Genomic DNA, 15,562 nt, shown 5'->3' with positions numbered 1-15,562 from the left:
GGTAATTAAGGTACTGATGGATGAAAGGAAACGGTGACGCCGCCTGGGACGGCCACAGAGGGCCTCGCTGGGGAGGGGCGGGGTGCCGAGCCCCGGGAGGCTGCAGGACGCGCAGGGCACGGAGACCCTGGCGGGGTCCTGAGCTGCACCGCGGAGTGGGGCCCGTCCGGGGCCCATTCTGAGGCACGCCGCAGAGACAGGGCGGGCGGAGCTGGCGGTGGGGTAGGGGCTGGAGCTCACTCGTACCTCCCACATGCCCACACACCGGGCACTCCAGGGCCGCCGGCACCCTGACTCTCAGCCACGCCCCGCCTGGAACTCACAATCCAATCAGGGACACGGATGACGCCCACACGGGCCTGTGCAAGGGGAGCAGAGGTCAAAGCTTCCCGGGAGAGAGGGGAACGCAGTGATTCTTCCTGGGGCCGGAAGGGCGTGGAGAGGTGGGGCGTCCCCGTGGAGGGGGTCCTTGTGCGGGGCCAGGGGAAGTGCCCGGGCAGTGGGCGGCAGCCCGTGCAGAGCCCACGGCCTGTGCAGAGGGACGGGAAAGACCGCGAGGTCTTGGGCTAGGAATTGGCAAGCCAGACCGGTGTATGCGGAAGAACCGTATTCGGGTTTTGGTTTGGGGGTTATTTTTAACCCTTAAACCTCCCCACCGGGCTGGAGGAGAAAAGGAGAGTTGTGATGGGGTCAGGAAGGTGCTGAGCAGCAGACAGCTAGGGGGTGGGGGCGGGAGGGGCTGGGGCAGAGCCCTGTCCTGGGGGCTGAGGGAGTGGAGCCCCGCCGCTGGGGGGTGGGGGGCCACAGGAGCCCCTTCCTCCATCCCCGCCTGAAATCTGTGAACTCTTCCTCCCCGGGAAAGCTCAGATGCCAGCGGGTTCTTCTCCACACAGGAGAAGCTGGGAGCCTAATTCAAGGATGGCTGGGAGCCGAATGGAGCCGGTTATCCTGGGAGAAGCAGGGGACTGCCACGTGGTGGGGCCTGGAGGCCGGAGCCCGGAGGGGCGGGACGCAGTGAGGCAGGTGCGCCAGGACAAAACCTCCAAGACCTGGGAGGCCCAGGCTTGGCGCTGTGCCTCTGAGAAACACAGCCCAGTGGCCAAAACCAGCAGCAAGGATTCCAGCCTTGATTTCCATCTCTCAGCAAACACCAGGGGGGACCCAATTCTTCAGCCTAAATGCCCTGTCCCCTCCCTTCCCAAGTCACCTCTGCCCCTCAGAGCCCTGCCTCTTTAGAGGGGAGAAGGGAGACCCGCCTTCTGAGTCTGCAGCTTCAAGGCCAAGGGCAAGGTGAGTCGAAAACTGCTAAGTGGACGGAGACACTGGGTTTGGGGCAGGGTGGGTCTCAGGCACCTCCTCACCGTTGAAGCCCTAAGGAGGCCCCTGGGATTCCAGCGGGTGTGCCCGCCGGCAGCCTCCCTCTGCAGCACTCCCAGAGCCAGGGCTGCACGGCCCAGTGGTTTCTTGCCTCTTTCCCTGCAGAACCTTTATCCTGAGTTAAAGATGCTTCCCCCCTCCCCCATATAAAGAAGTCAGCGCTGAGCTGCTGTGTGCCCCCGTCACACTGGGTTATCTCTGCAGAACCAAGGAGAAAACCACTGTCCCAGCTAGACCTTCACTGGGTAACTGAGGCAACAAAGGGAGTCCAGGAGGCGAGGGACAGTCCAAGTCTTGGTGGGTCAGCAGAGGCCCCAGGCCCTCCCCTCTCCGCTCTGCAGGCTGCATCTCTGGGCATGGCCCCGGCACTCCCCAGGGATGGCCACCCACTGCCCTAGGGGACTGCAGGACCACTGGCCCAGCTGCTCAGAGAGGCACCAGAGGGGAGGTGGCTACGGACAGAGAGACCAGGAGCCCGGAGGTCGGCCAGCTCTGCCGACACCTCCGCCCCTCTGCATCGTGGCTTCCTTGGCTGGACGGGCCTGCAGACGCGGGGAGGTCCGTGCGGGAGCCCATGGGCCTCTTGCCCCGATGCGGAAGCCACACACCGTCTCGGCCAGCCCCAGGACGCAGCGGTTCTGGTCTGTAGAGTCGCCACAAACACTGAATATTGGAGAACTGAGCCATCACCCCAGGCGGAGCCCAAGGGTCAGGGTCCCACCAGCCTCGGGCCACATTCTTTCAGCCAGTTGATACATAATCTTGTTCTACGTATTCTTGCATTCCTGTTTAAAAACACCGTATTTGGTACGATTGTATTGTTGGTTCACGAGCGTTGAACCCGCGGCGGCTGCCCTGTAGCTCACGTGGACGGTGTGGTCCTCAGACACAGGCGTTTTCTCTGTGAGGCACATCCAACCTCCCTGTGCTAAGGGCCGCTGGACGCACTTCAGGGCTGTGCTGGGGGCCCCTTTAGACAGGGAAATCTCCTCCCGAAAAAGCACAAAAATGTGGAAAACTGAACACTAAATTGGCCGTGTTTGCAGCAGGCAATTAAACGAGAAGGCACAGAGCATCACCTCGTCCGACCTCAGCTGGGGACTCAGAGTTTTTGCCGGTCCACACATGTCAGCAAAAGACTGCAAAACAAGTAGTGATTTTAGGGTCACAAATAGATTTTAGCAAGTAGGCAAGTTCCCAAATACAAATCTGCAAATGATGAGATCTCCTGAGCGTGTGACCGCTACTCAGAGGAAGAGGCTAGAGGTTACTGACCCACCCGAGCCTCTGACTGACCGGCCCGCCCACTGTCCCTTCTGAGAATCTGGTCCCGAGTCCCACCTCCCCTCCCCAGACCAGGGATGGGCCCTGACTGATGTCACCTTCTGCCACGAGGGGGTGTTGAGGCTACAGTGGCCAAAGCTGCCAGGCTACAGAGGAAAGGCGCTGAAGGAGAGGCAGGGGTGCTGAGAGGAGCGGGGCCCAGGACCGGAGCCTGCAGCTGCTGCCGCATTACAGCCCACCTTTCTGGAGGTGGCCAGAGTGGTCAGGTTCCTGTCAACAAGCACAGGGGCAGAACGGTTGCCCGAGGTGCCATAGCTGCTCTGTAGCAGAGCTAGGTACCCCAGGTCTTACTCACCAGGTAGACCTAGTCCTGCAGTGGATGAGTGGATGGATGGATGAGTGAGTGAGTGGGTGCGTGGGTGGGTGGGTGGAAGGAAGGATGGGAAGATGGATGGGTGGGTGGGTGGGTGTAATGGGTGGATGGTGGGTGAGTGGATGGGTGGGTGGGTAGGTGGATGGATGGGTAGATGGATGGGTGGTAGATGGGTAGGTGGACGGGTGAATAGGTAGATGGGTGGTTAGGTAGGTAGGTGGGTAGGTGGGTAGGTAGGTGGGTGGGTGAATGGATGGGGGGCACACTTCTGCTGACTTTATTCTGTAGCAGTATCAGGGGTCACATCAGGGCACCCCAACAGGATAAAAAAGGAAAAACATTTCAAAAGGCAAATGGTAAAAAGCATTTTTGGTGCTGAACTGACACAGGAAATGAAACCCAAGGCCAGGCGGCTGCTTGGGGTCCCCGGGTGGGCCCCAGGCTCCCCTCTTGGCCCACAAGTGCCCGCTCACTACACTCAGGTCTATCCTGGCATCAAACATAGGGCTGGAAGACCTGTCTCTGAGAAATTCCCGTGCCCGCCCGGCTGCTCCCAGAGCTCACGTGTCAGCGCCCAAAGCCTGCTCTGCCCCCTCATCCCAAGCTCTGTTTTCTGCATCCCAGCAGGAGGCAGTGCCAGGCTCTCCACAGGCCCAGGCACGGTGCCGTGGGTGCGGGCTCTTTGCGGGTCAGTCTCAGGCCTGCACGAGTGCCACTGTGGGTGTATGCTGGAGGGGGCCGGGTGCGGTGAACGGACCTGACCCTTGGGTAGGGCCTCTACCATTGGTGCCATCCAGGACACCCGCCAGACCGGGAGAGTCGGGACTGTGCCCACCTGCCCCAGGCTGGAGCACAAGGGAGAAAGCCCTGGGCAGGAACCAGCTCTGGGGGCAAGAGAGCTTCCCTCTCTTCCGTCAGGGAGGGGTCCTCATCCCTGAGTGCGCCACAGAAGGGCTGCCAGTGGCCGAGCCGTAGATCCCTGGCCAAAGCCAGGCCTCCCGCTTCAGCCGCTGGGAGAGGCTCAGGATTCTGCCTGCTCCCCGCCCCAGCTGGTAAGAGCTGGGGGTCCAGGGCACGGGAGGCCCCGCCCGACGCTGCTCTCCCAGCTGGGTCACCCTCGCCAGCCCAGCCTGAAGGCTGGAAAGTCACTCCCCACCTTCTTCCCCTGTGCTTCTCCATCCACTGGATCCACAGACACACCCACTGACCACAGCCAACTGCAGCCAGGAGCCAGGTTCGGGAAGCGGTGAGTCAGCAACTGGTGTCACCCCCAGAGGTGCCAACTGCTGGGATCCAGGAGGGCATGGAGGGGCCTGAAATCCAGCTCAGGGAGGATAGGAAGGCTTCCAGGAGAAGCCACACCTGCTCCACGGGAGGGTCAAGGAGAGGGGCCGGGAGCCAGTCGGGGCGCTGGCCGGCCCTCGGAGCAAGGACTCGCGCATTCCAAGAACAGCAGAGTCCGGGCAGCTTCCCGTCAGGGAGCGGCCTCCACGGTCACGCGTCCCCTGGCTGGAGGGCGTCCAGGAGCCAGCGCGCCCTCCTTGGCGGCTCACCTGGGCACGCCCAGCCCTCAGAGGCCTTCGTTCCACACCGGCCTGTTGCCAGAAGCTGCTCCCTCACTGGGGCCGAGCCAAGGAGACTTCCAGGGGCTGTACACGCTGCTCTTATCCCCACCCGACAGGGGCAGGCTGGGCGCCAGGGGGCGTGTGGTTGGCCCCAGGGAGAAGCAGGAGCGAGGTTGTGAAGCCGCCTGGACCCGGCGCTGTTCCCTCTGCCCTGAGCGGCCCGTCATGAGCCCTCTCCACCCACACTGCCCCCACCATGGCCCAGACACGGCAGGTCTCAGGAGAGATTTGGCAAGACAAAACCAACAGTGGAGACACTTCACCACGTGTGCTCATCTCACCTGGTAACCTTTAGACGTAATTGTCAATGTTTTACAGATGGGGGACTGCGGCTCGGCAGTGCACGTCAAGCCCGAGCCTGAGGTTCAAGTCCGAGCCTGAGGTTCAAGTCCGAGCCTGAGGTCACACCCTGACCGTGCAGGACCCTCAGGCCTGCTGCCTGCACCACCCAGCAGGGTCCAGGCTGCCCAGAGACCACCCAGACCCCGTCTCTGCTGGGGATCAGGGAGCACTGCTGGAAGGGGTCCACACCGTCCGGCCCGGTTGATCGGGACACTCTCCATCCCGGAAGACCAGTCTCCCATGAGGGAGCCTCAGACGTCAGGACGTGCGATCAGCGGGCCCAAGGGGGGCTCCCACTCAGGGCGCAGTGAGCGAAGCGTGGGAAGCCGGTCCCACCTGCCGCCGGGCTTTGACAGGGAGCCTCAGTGGGTGAGCCGGTGACCTGGAGCGCTGCCAGCGCGGGTGGACCTGCAGGGGGTTTGTTGGGGGAGGAGGAGCAGTGGAGCCCAGGGAGGGGGCGGGCAGTGAGGGCTGAGGCGGGGAGACCACTTCCAGATGTTTCCCAGGACGCCCCCACCCCTTCCCCGCTCTGTGTGTCTCACTCCCCAGCGCCACCCCGGCCCACGAACAGCGAAACTGGCAGGGCCGGGAACGGGTCGAGCCGCGGCGGAGGCGGGCCGGGTATTTATAGACGCGGGGAGATTCCCTCGGCGCCCCAGCCCGCCGGGCAGGAGTGGGCGGGGCCTCTCCCGGGACCCCCACCGCAGGCTCCGCCCCCGGCCGCCGCCCGCTCCCCACGTGGCCGCCGGCGGGCGGGGCTGGGCGGTGCCTCTTCTTCCTCCCGCGCGCCCAGCGGAGCCGGAGCCCGAGCTGTGCGGAGCCCCGCTGTGCGCCGGCGGTCCGCGGTTCCTGACCCGGCTCCTGACCCGACGCGGACCGAGCGCTGGCCTAATATACCCGCCCTCCGCCGCCGTCCCCTCCCGGTAAGTCCGCGCCCTCTGGGCCGGCCAGGAGCCGCGGGGAAACTGAGTCCGGGCCGTGGGGGCGCTTGGGGCCGGGGAGTGGGGTTGGGGGAGCGGCGCGTGCGCCCGTGGTGGCGGCCAGCAGCCCCGCGGCGCAGGGCGGCGGGATCCCGGCGGGATCCCGGCGCCCGGGCGGGGACCCCGCGGCGCCCCGGCCCCGCCGGCTCGCTCCCCACCCCGGACTGCCGGCCCCGGCGCGGAGACGCCGCCCGAGCGCGCGCTGCCCTCGAGTGGTGGGCCGAGGGTCGGCCGGGCCTCCGCCCTGCCCGGTGCCGGCAGAATTTACCCGCCTCACGGCTACTACATCCAGATTATGAATCAGCCACAGTTGGGGAAATAAACTTCAACTTCGCGTCCACCGCCCCGGTGGCACCACAATGCATGCGGCGGCCTGCGGCCCCGCCTGGGCTGCTGGGTCTGTAGCCGCCTGGATGCGGGTGGGCGCACACGGGGCCCTGGCACCCCCATAGGCAGGCCTTGGGGGAGCAAGCCCCTGTCACTGCTCTGGGTTTCTCCAGAATGGGGCTGGCAGTCTGGCCCTGTGCTCCTCCGGTCCCACTTCTGGGCCCCTTTCCTGGGGAGGAACCCGAGGGTGACCATAGCCTCAGGAGGGAATCCGTGCTTCCACCAACCAACCCTGGCTGCTCCTGGGGAGACACGAAGGGAGACTGTCTGCCTGGCCTCCTGAGCCTCTGTGACCCAGGGCCCCAGGCTGCGTGGTGGCCGGCCTCAGTTGTGACCGCAGCTTTAGTGCCCCACCCCAGCTGGACACACACACCAGGAGTCAGAGCACCTAAGGTGGCCATGACCCTGCCCCAGCTGGGAATCAGGAACAAGGCCAGAGGTCAGGCGCACCCATGAAGGAGCTGGAGTTGGGAAGTCCCCTCCCCACCAGCCCCGCCCCCTTCTCCCTCTGGCAGTGGGAACCGGCCAGGACTCTGGCCTTCTCTGGGCCTCTGTCTCCCCACCTGCACCCTGAAGGGTGGGGACAGTTGCTCAGGCGTGAACCTCCTCTGTCGCCCAGCAGTGAAGGAGCTGGGGACCCAGAACAAAGCCCCAGACCCCGTCATGGTGCTTCCCAGGGTGGCGGGCTTCGGGTCGTGCACGCCGCAGCTCTCTCGTAGCAGCTGTGGATGGGCGTTTGGTTCCAGGTCTGGAGTCTGAGACCTCATACTGTCCCCACCCCTTTGCAGGCCGGCATCAACTTTCTGCTCAAAGAGCCAGGTTGGTGCGGTAGGCCCGTCCCGACCGCTGCCCAGGCCCACCCTCCCGTCTCTTCCACAAGAGTTCCCGGCCCCCAGCTCGGGGCTGACAGGTCATCGGGGCGGGTGGGCAGGCGGGGGAGGGGGGCACTGCCGGGGGACGTGAACCCAGGTGACCGGGTGGGGCTGCCCGTCCCGTGACCCATCCAGGCCGTAAGTCCGTTGAGGCTCCGCTCCTTGGCGGCAAAGAGTTAACCGTCAGGTGGGGGCCCCCGCTCTGTGGAGGTGCTGACAGGCTGTCGGAGCTAATTGCACACACTTCACATTTGGGACCTGGAAGCTGTACCCTGAATAGATTCCGTTTGCCTTTCATCAGAGTGCAGTTGTTTTCCAGGTTGGAAAAGTTAGTGGTTTGTGGGACTGCAGGAGGGATAGATGGTAACTGGATGACGATGGGACGCCGCCCTGGGTGCAGGTGTGACCAGCTGGCCCGGCCTGGACCCTGGCGGGGGGCTTTCCCTGAGGTGAGCTCGCGCCCCTGGCTTTTGAGGGCACCCAGAGGCGAAGTCCCCCCACGGTCTGAGGGTCTGTGGGCTGAATGAATGAAGGAGAGGAGGACCGAGTGAACTAGCCCGCCACGTTCCCACCGTGATCTCTGACCCTCACGCCGTCCCTGGGTAAGGGTGGGTCCTGGGATTCTTGTCTGTTTCACGGGAAGAGGAGACTGAGACACGGGGTGGTTGGGTGACAGAACCAGTGCTGCCCTCCTGGCAAGAGATGTCTGTAAAGCCCCTACTGTGTGCGTCAGCGCTCATGCTCCCCTCACCGCTGTGGTGGCCAGAGCGTGGCATCCACCACTCTGGGCACGCGGGAGGTGCTGCCCCGGGGGCCGGGGGAGAACTGGCCGGCCCCCGGGGAGCACTTGGAGGCCAGGGCTGTCCCCCTGCCCCTCATCACCGCCGCAGTTCCCACGGGAAGAGCAAGCACGTGGGTGCAGCAGCCTCTGGGTTCCAGGCCTGATGCCCTAGGAGTTAGGAGAGCTTTGTCCTGGCCAAGCAGCGCCCCCTGCCCCTGGCCCCCAATGCGGGGAGGGGGTGCCGGCCCACCCTCAGGGCGCCCACCTGTGTGAGTGCAGAGCAGAGCAGCCAGCGCAGACAGACAGCTGCCCTGGAGCCCGGAGCCGCCGGCCCATCAGGGCGGTGGACCCTCCTGGCAGTGGCCGGGGGCGGGAGGGGCGGAAGCAGTCGCGGGTGGGTGAGTGACGAAAAAGCCCCTCTCCCTGAGCTGTCTAAAACAGAAGGGCAAAGGGCCGAGGCCGCTTTCCTCTTCCGGCTGCCCTTCCTGCCCCATCGCAGCCCCCTCCCCTGCTGCAGCTTTCCCAGCTGCGCCTCCTGGGTGCCCTGGGCCGGGGCCCCTGCTCACGGGCTGCCAGAGCACCCTCCGGCCCCCCCCATCCTGTGAGCTGGGCCCAGTGGGAAGGGAGGGGGAGGGAGGGACAGGGCAGACTGGAGGACCACCGGCTCCCATGAGGTCGTGCCTGGGCCCACCCGATCGGGAAGGCGGAGGCCTCCCTGGGAAGGGGGGCAAGGCCAGCGCTGCTGGAGGCCCGGCCGGCCGGGGGCCATTGAGCGCAGCCCTCCATGGGTGGGAGGCACACGCCTGGGGAGGTGCAGGCTGTTTCTGCTTCCTGTTTTGCAGGTGGTGCCACCGAGGCCTAGCATCGAAGGGGAGCACTGCGGCTAGAGGGTGCCGTGGGTCAGGGCGGGGCGGGGGCGGGGCGGGGCCGGGCCGGGCCGGGCCGGGCGGCCCACTCGGGCCGCATCCCAGCCCTGGGCCGTGGTTTCCCTGCGTTACCTCTGAGACCCCGCTCGGCTGTGTGAGCAGAAGCCGGCCCCAGCCCCCCGCTGTGCCAGACACTGCCGGTCCCCCCACCCCACACGCGTGCACGCAGTCCCAGCAGACCCAGCTGGTGGGGCGGGGGCTTCTCCGTCCCTGAGCCTGACCTTGGTCCTCGCCGAGTGCTGGTGGGTGTGGGCGTGGGCGCCAGCACGGGCCCTGCGCAGCTGGGTGAGAGCGCCTCAGTCTCCCCGTCCGGCCTGGTCCCGGTCCTCTGGGGCCCTGGGATGTGGCCTCGGTGTGCAGCCTCCCTCTCCCACCATCCATGTCCCCGAGCCCACGTCCCCATTTCTGCTCCAAGTATGTACAGCTCGGCACTGCCGCCTGCACGCCGCAGCCGGGAAGCAGACATCTGCCCTTCACCCAGCCCCAGGGTGGGGAGGGGGTGCTGCCTGTCCCCGTTCCCGGCCTGGCTCCGCCGCCCCACACGCACAGGCGTGAGTGGCCTGAGAACGCCAGCCCCGCGTGCCCAGATCGGATGCTGCCCTCTCTGGGGGCATCCGTGGCCCCTGCCTGGTGTTTCCGGCCTATCCGCCCAGGGGCTGGGCCAGGCCGTGCAGATGGAGGCAGAGCAGTCGGGGCTGCCTGTGGAAGGTGGCAGAGTGATGGGAGGGACGGCCGGGACAAAGGCCCAGGGGTAGGACCTAGGAGGTCACCTCTGAGAGGAGGAGGGGAGCCGCCTGGGAGGGGCCTTACTGGCCAGGCAGGCCCGGCACCTGTGCAGATGGTACTGGCCCAGCCAACCCACGGTCCCTGGACGACATTCTGGCCGTTTTGCAGATGAGAAAACCAAGTCCAGGATGGGCCTGGCCCCTCGGTGCCTGGCAGGGAACAGCACACAGCATCTGTGCCCGATGCCCAGGATCCCACTTGCCCGGTAGGGCTGGGCTCCTGGCACCGGCTCTCCGGGGCGGGTGGCCCGGGGATGCTGAGCCGGGGCTGCAGAAGAGGCACGCTCCGTTACAGCTCGGTGTCGGCCACGGCAGCCTGGCCGAGGCGACGTCACGCACAGTGGACTGCTAGGCAGCGGGGCACAGCACTGCCTGGCAGTTACGGGCCCGCTTTGCAGATGGCATCCGTGGCTCTGTCGGCAGACTGGGGTGGGGAGGTGGCACCAACATGCTCATGCCTGTGAGAGGACAGAATCCAGGGCCCAGCAGGTCCTGTGTGTTGCCCAAGGGGCACGGCCGGTCAGCAGCAGAGCCTGGTCTCAGCTAGAACCTGAGCGGTCCCCTGCCCCCAGGCCCCGGCTGCAGCCCTTGGCAGTGCCAGGCTGCGCAGGCTGGGCCCCTCCCCGCCACAATCTGCTGCTTTGTTCTCCCTACTCTGGGCAGGCAGCCTGGAATGGGGATACAAGACAGGCGGGGGTGGGCGGGGGTGGGTGGGGGTGGGGGTGGGGGCCCCCTGGGGCAGGCGGTGGGTGGCCTTCATGTCCCACCCCAAGACCCTGAGGCCTAGACAAGTACAGGGCGATCAGGGCCTGAAGCTGGCCTACGCCTTCCCTTCCCTGGACACCGAGGGTCCTCCTCCCTGCTGGGAGAGGCCTTTCCTGAGGGCAGCAGGGGGCCGGGGGGAGGGACACGGGGCTTCCTGGAGGAGGCTGCTTGGAGCTCTGTCTGCTCTTGGGGGAGAGAACCCATGCGGAGGGGACGCTGGTGGCGAGCCTGAGGGCTGCGTGCGGCCCAGCGGAGCCCTACGGGTGGAAGCTGTGGCCAGACGCCCCCTTGCCACCCGCGGGGCCACCAAGTTCCTCGCCCTTGCTCACTCCCTAACCACGGGTCTGCACGCATCACTTCCCTCAAGTGTTCGTTGTCAGAGCTGACTCAGCTCCAGAAGGCGGCAGTGGCCTCTGTCACCGTTGGCCCCTGAGCCGCTCCCCTCCCTCCCGGCCTGGGATCCCCCAGAACCTGGACCAGAGCCCTGAGACTGGCAGAGGTGGCCCGGCCCTCTGGGAGCTCCCCTTTGGCTCTGCTTGTGTGCAGCTGGGGAGGCCGAGGCCCAGCGACCAGGTGACAGCGGGAGGCGAGGACAGACCCAGTTCCTGTGAGCCTGCAGGGCAGGTGGAAGCGAAAGCCTGGCTTCCTGGTGTGGGCGCCTCCACCCTTCCTGTCCTCTCCCTGCACCCGAGCTGGCCCATCCCCAGGGAATGGGGCTCCCAGTTCACCCCCAGCCCCTTCCCAGAAGCCCAGACACCCACAGTGCCCAGCTCAGGGCTGCACTGCGGGGACCCTCCTCCCAGTGAGCCCGGGGTAGGGCGGCACCACCCACCCCCCTCCGGCAGGCGTTTCCTGTTCACCGGAGTCAGTTCCCTGCACCAGGGCCCCCCTGTGTGGCTCCCACCAGCTTCTACTCCTAACGAGGAGGGTGTGAGCAGGCCATGTCGGTCGTGACTCCAACCTGCTCCAGATCCTTGGGCACAGTGGGCCGCCCGGGCCCCCGGCCCTTCTCCACTAGCTAACCGTACAGGAGACCCAGCTCCCAGGTCCGTCCCTTCACCCCTGGTGACCTGAGCTGGGGGTGGACCTGCTCTAAGCCCAGCTCCCTGTGAGATGCTGCTGGTCTCCTGTCGTCTTGCTTGCTCTGTCCCTTTATGATTATGAAAATGACCACTTTCGCCGTGGGTGCATCACCTCTTGGTGTTCGGCGCGTGTCTTGCGCGACACGTCACATTTCACGTGGTCGGGATCCCACACAGTGCGCCTGGCATCCTGGTTGTCATCTCTGGGTTTTAATTTGGTGCTGCCGCGAATGTCTTGGCGCCCACCCACCTCCCAGCGGGCCCCTCTGTCCCGCCGCTGGATGCAGTGAGGGCTCCGGAGGCAGGGGTCTCACACCCCATCCTGGAGACGGCAGGTGGCGCGGGCAGGAGGGCTGCTTGGACGGGAGACGGGCCAGGGAACCGTGAGGACCCTGCGCACTCCACGCCCAGGGACGGGCAGGCGATGGGTGGACACCCAGTCCCTTCCTCGAGGCCCACTGTGCACAGGACCCCCTACCTGGGATGAGCCCACACGAGGTGACCCACACAGTTGAGTTGAGGCACCCTGAGGGCTCGGGGCCTGGCGAAGATGACACAGAGGAGCCAAGATTCTGGACAGGAGGGGTAACGAGGTCATAGCAGGGCAGCCTCAGCTCTCCCTCCTACCCAGCAGGGCCCGGGCTGCCCCTGAGCTCCAGGGAGCTGCCAGGAATGTAATCCAAGAGTTGCCAGGCAGTGGAAAAATTTGGGTTCTTGTAGGAGCTAAAAATACAGTGTGGCAGCCCCTGCCTCCCAGTTCCGGAACCCCCCTCCTGCCGTTTTACGCCCACCCCGGGGGAAGACAGCTAACTCTTTGCACCCGCCCCCGCCCTCGCTGGCTCTGGGCCCAGAAGCACCCCAGCCCCTTTGCTGATGCTGGCAGGGCTACCCCAAAGCTGTCTCCCCAGCCTCAGGCAGCCGGTCCCCCTCACCGGCGCCTTCCTTAGCCCTGGCCCCCGCCCCGGCCCCAGAGTCCCTCCGCCTGCCCTTGCAGGGATTGAGGAACAGAAGGCCTCACCCACCTCCACGAGGTGCCAAGTGCTTAGCCCGGAGTCTGGGCTTCCCCACCCTACCACGCTGCTCAAAGCCCGATGGACCCGTGCAGGGCCTCCCAGCAGCCGTGCCCAGGACACAGCTCAGTGCCCAGTGCCTGCCTGGACCGGCTCGCCCTCTCTGGCTCAGTTTCTCCATCTGCAGGGGCTGGTCTGGGAGGTCTGGGAGGCCAGCTTTGACCCTACCCCAGCCATACGCACGCACTCAGTTTGACGACTGCCAAGCAGGGGCGGTGGCTTCCCGAGAGTCTGCACAGCTGCCCAGGCATGAGGGTGCCCAGGTGGAGGTGCCAGCGTCACCGTGTCAGGCTGGCCAGGTGCAGGAGGAGAGCCAGATGGCTGTCTGAGGAAGTGGCATCTGCGTGGGCTGGGCGAGTGCCCATGAGCAGGACACCCAGATCGGTGGGCTGACCCTAGGAAAGCTCAGAGGAGACCCTACCTTCTGGAGTTCCCGTCCGAAGGGGAAGGCGTGACCCCGTCCAAGTGGAAACCCCACGTTAATGGAAGAAAAAAGGTGAACGTTAAAGATCCACGGGCAACATCCCACTAATGTCAGAGCCTCAGGGTCTCCCTCTGCAAAGGGTCACTGCCCCTGGAGTTTTGGTGCAGGGGTGGGGCGGACTGCTTGGAGGACAGATGGGGGTGCTTCAGCACCCCGACCCTTCAGTTGCCAAGTTGCTGGCCTGAGCCACTTGAACTTGGACCCCTGGGAGCCCCAGGTGGTCGTGCTCTTCTTAAGTCTGCCCTGCTGGCTGCAAAAAAAGGTCTGCCATTCCAAATTCCTGTGCAGGCCCTGCCCTGGGCAGGCTGGCCACACCCCTCATCTGCGGGGGCCTGCAGAACTGGGAACACCTTCCTGAGCTTGGGGCCCCGGCCCCGCCCCCGCCCAGAGCAGGCCGGCCCCGCCCCGCCCTGGCGAGACTAAGCTGGGTTGGTCCCCGCAGCCCCGCCGAGACCCGGCGCCTGTACTGGCTTCGCGGTGGGCCAGGGCTGAGCAGGGCCCGAGGGCAGAGAGGCAGGCATCCACGGACAGGGTGACAAGAGCCGGGAGAGCCCTGCGCGCTGGCTCTGCCCACCGGGTCCAGCTTCTGCACGGAAACCCACTGCAGCCCCCTGAGACACTTCACAGACGGAGCACAGAGGGGCAGAGTAACTTCCCTGGGCGCACAGCCGGTGAGCCCGGGAAGGAGGCACCAGCCTCCCACCACGCTCCCTCCCGCGCAGCGCCCCGGGTGCTGTCAGGAAGGGCCATCCCCGTCCCCGCAGCCTGTGCTCCTGAGAGCAGTAGAGGTTGATCTCCTGCGGTGCTCCCTTTGGAAGTGCTCGGCCACCACCCAGGCGGGAGCAGGCAGAGGCTGTGTATTCCAAGCTGCTGCAGCCGGGGAGTCGTCTGCTGGCTGCTTACTACAGACGTGGAGCGCTACATACGCACATACCCGTCTGCATACGTATTATGTAATATATGTTAACATGTTAAAGTATTTTCTGTGTACAGAAAGCTTCTTTACAGGAAAAAGGGGGCCTCGGTCATGATGGGGGCTGCGGGACTGGGGAAGCTGGACGGCCCGTAAGACGCGGGGCGCCCACGTGATGGCTGGGGGCACATCTGGTTTTCCCCAGCTGGTCCTCAGTTGGAAGCGAGGACAAAAACAATGGAAGGCATGGGTTACTGATCAAGTCCCAGCTGTGGGGTGATGTCACAGGGCGGTTGTAGAGCTTCCTGGGCTGTCACTAGAGATAGAGGCCTGACTTCCTGCAGGTCTGGCGCAGAGGGCGCAGGCTGGTTCCTGTGATGGTGGCTGGGTGTCCAGGGCTGGTGGCCGCAGCTGTGGCTCAGAGCTCCATGTTTATATGTGATCTGGTCGTGGTCCATTTACGTATTCAGTCTTTATCCTGAAAAGCAGTTGGAACATTTCTAGGAAGATGTCCTTGGCCCAGGGCCTGACGGCCCCAGATGATGTTGGGCAGCCTGGTGGGCGTCACGGAGGGAGAAAAGCCGCCCCACCTAAGCCTCTGGGTCCCTAGCCAAGCTCGCTCTCCCAGCTGGATGCCCTGTGCTCACTGGGCCGCAGCCAGCCGAGCCCTGCGCACCTTCGCTGCCCCACACGGCGCCTGGGGCAGAGCTCGGTGCCAGGGCACATGGCATAGGACCCTTCGTGGACCGGTGGCGGGCAGGGCTGGTCGCCTGCTGTGCTTCCCCTCCCGCAGACCCAGGGCTCCCATGTGGGGGGTCTTTCAGGACAGCAAGCCAGTGGGCCCAGGAATTGGGTGTGTACTGGGAGGACGGGGCAGCACCAGGAAGGGTGGTGCTGGTGACATGGGCTGCCTCTGCATCCGGGGACCCCGGGGCTCTTGACTGGCGAGGACACTTGGAGGCCAGAGGGCTGGCCTGGGAGAGTTCGCTCTCTGTCCACTCAGCCTGTGCCAAGCAGCCAGGGACTCGGGCCAGTGGAGGCGGGGCGGGAAGGGAGGGTCGGTTCTGGGTCCTCCTCAAGCAGCAGCACCCACGGCGGGTGGCAGTGTGTGCGGAGGTCCGTCTGCCGTGCTCTTCACGGTGCTGGTGGGAGTGGCCCCCTCCCCTCCACTGAGAGGCTGCCTGGGAGGGACCAGGGCCACGGCTGGTACCGGGCAGTTCAGTGGTCAGCAGCGATGAGACGCCAGGAGAGTGTGAGGGGCAGCCGGTGGCAGGGCCCAGAATTGATGGGCCGAGGCAGCCGGAAGGTCCTGCGAATCTGGGTGAGTGCCTGGACGTCTGAGGCGGCCGGGCCTGGGAGGGTGCAGTCATGGGGAGGGCTCCGGGTTCTCCACCCGGCCTGGCCCAGCACAGGACCCAGGCCGCGGGGGCCCCTGGGGGAGGGCTGAGGAGCACCCCGCAGGCCCCTCGCCTCCCACCCCTCAGGATGCTGCCGGCAGCCCGACGCTGGTCCAGGT

General features: G+C 65.6%; 1 protein-coding gene and 1 long non-coding RNA gene across 4 annotated transcripts in view; both read left to right on the top strand.

Moving 5' to 3' along the window:
* The first annotated feature begins 391 nt into the window (after positions 1-391).
* Positions 392-3,116, top strand: LOC309626660. Its single transcript, XR_014243345.1, has 3 exons — positions 392-443; positions 894-1,290; positions 1,483-3,116. It is a non-coding gene; the product is annotated as an uncharacterized lncRNA (long non-coding RNA).
* A 1,974-nt stretch (positions 3,117-5,090) lies between these two features.
* Positions 5,091-15,562, top strand: part of INF2 (inverted formin 2) — a 28,883-nt gene continuing 18,411 nt past the window's right edge. The window contains exons 1-2 of one of the 3 annotated variants that reach the window (XM_082387596.1): positions 5,091-5,308; positions 5,551-5,924. In XM_082387596.1, coding sequence (XP_082243722.1) covers positions 5,242-5,308; positions 5,551-5,924 — 441 coding nt within the window. In that variant the 5' untranslated portion in view covers positions 5,091-5,241. Of the gene's footprint in view, positions 5,309-5,550; positions 5,925-11,845; positions 13,146-15,348; positions 15,368-15,562 lie in introns of those variants that run through there. The other 2 variants (XM_082387598.1, XM_082387597.1) reach the window with 2 other exon arrangements.

Source organism: Balaenoptera borealis (assembly GCF_965194805.1).
Source record: "Balaenoptera borealis genome assembly, chromosome: 3".
Taxonomy (NCBI): domain Eukaryota; kingdom Metazoa; phylum Chordata; class Mammalia; order Artiodactyla; family Balaenopteridae; genus Balaenoptera; species Balaenoptera borealis.
The sequence above is the reverse complement of the archived record's forward strand: the minus strand, read 5'-3'. Positions and strand labels throughout refer to the sequence as shown.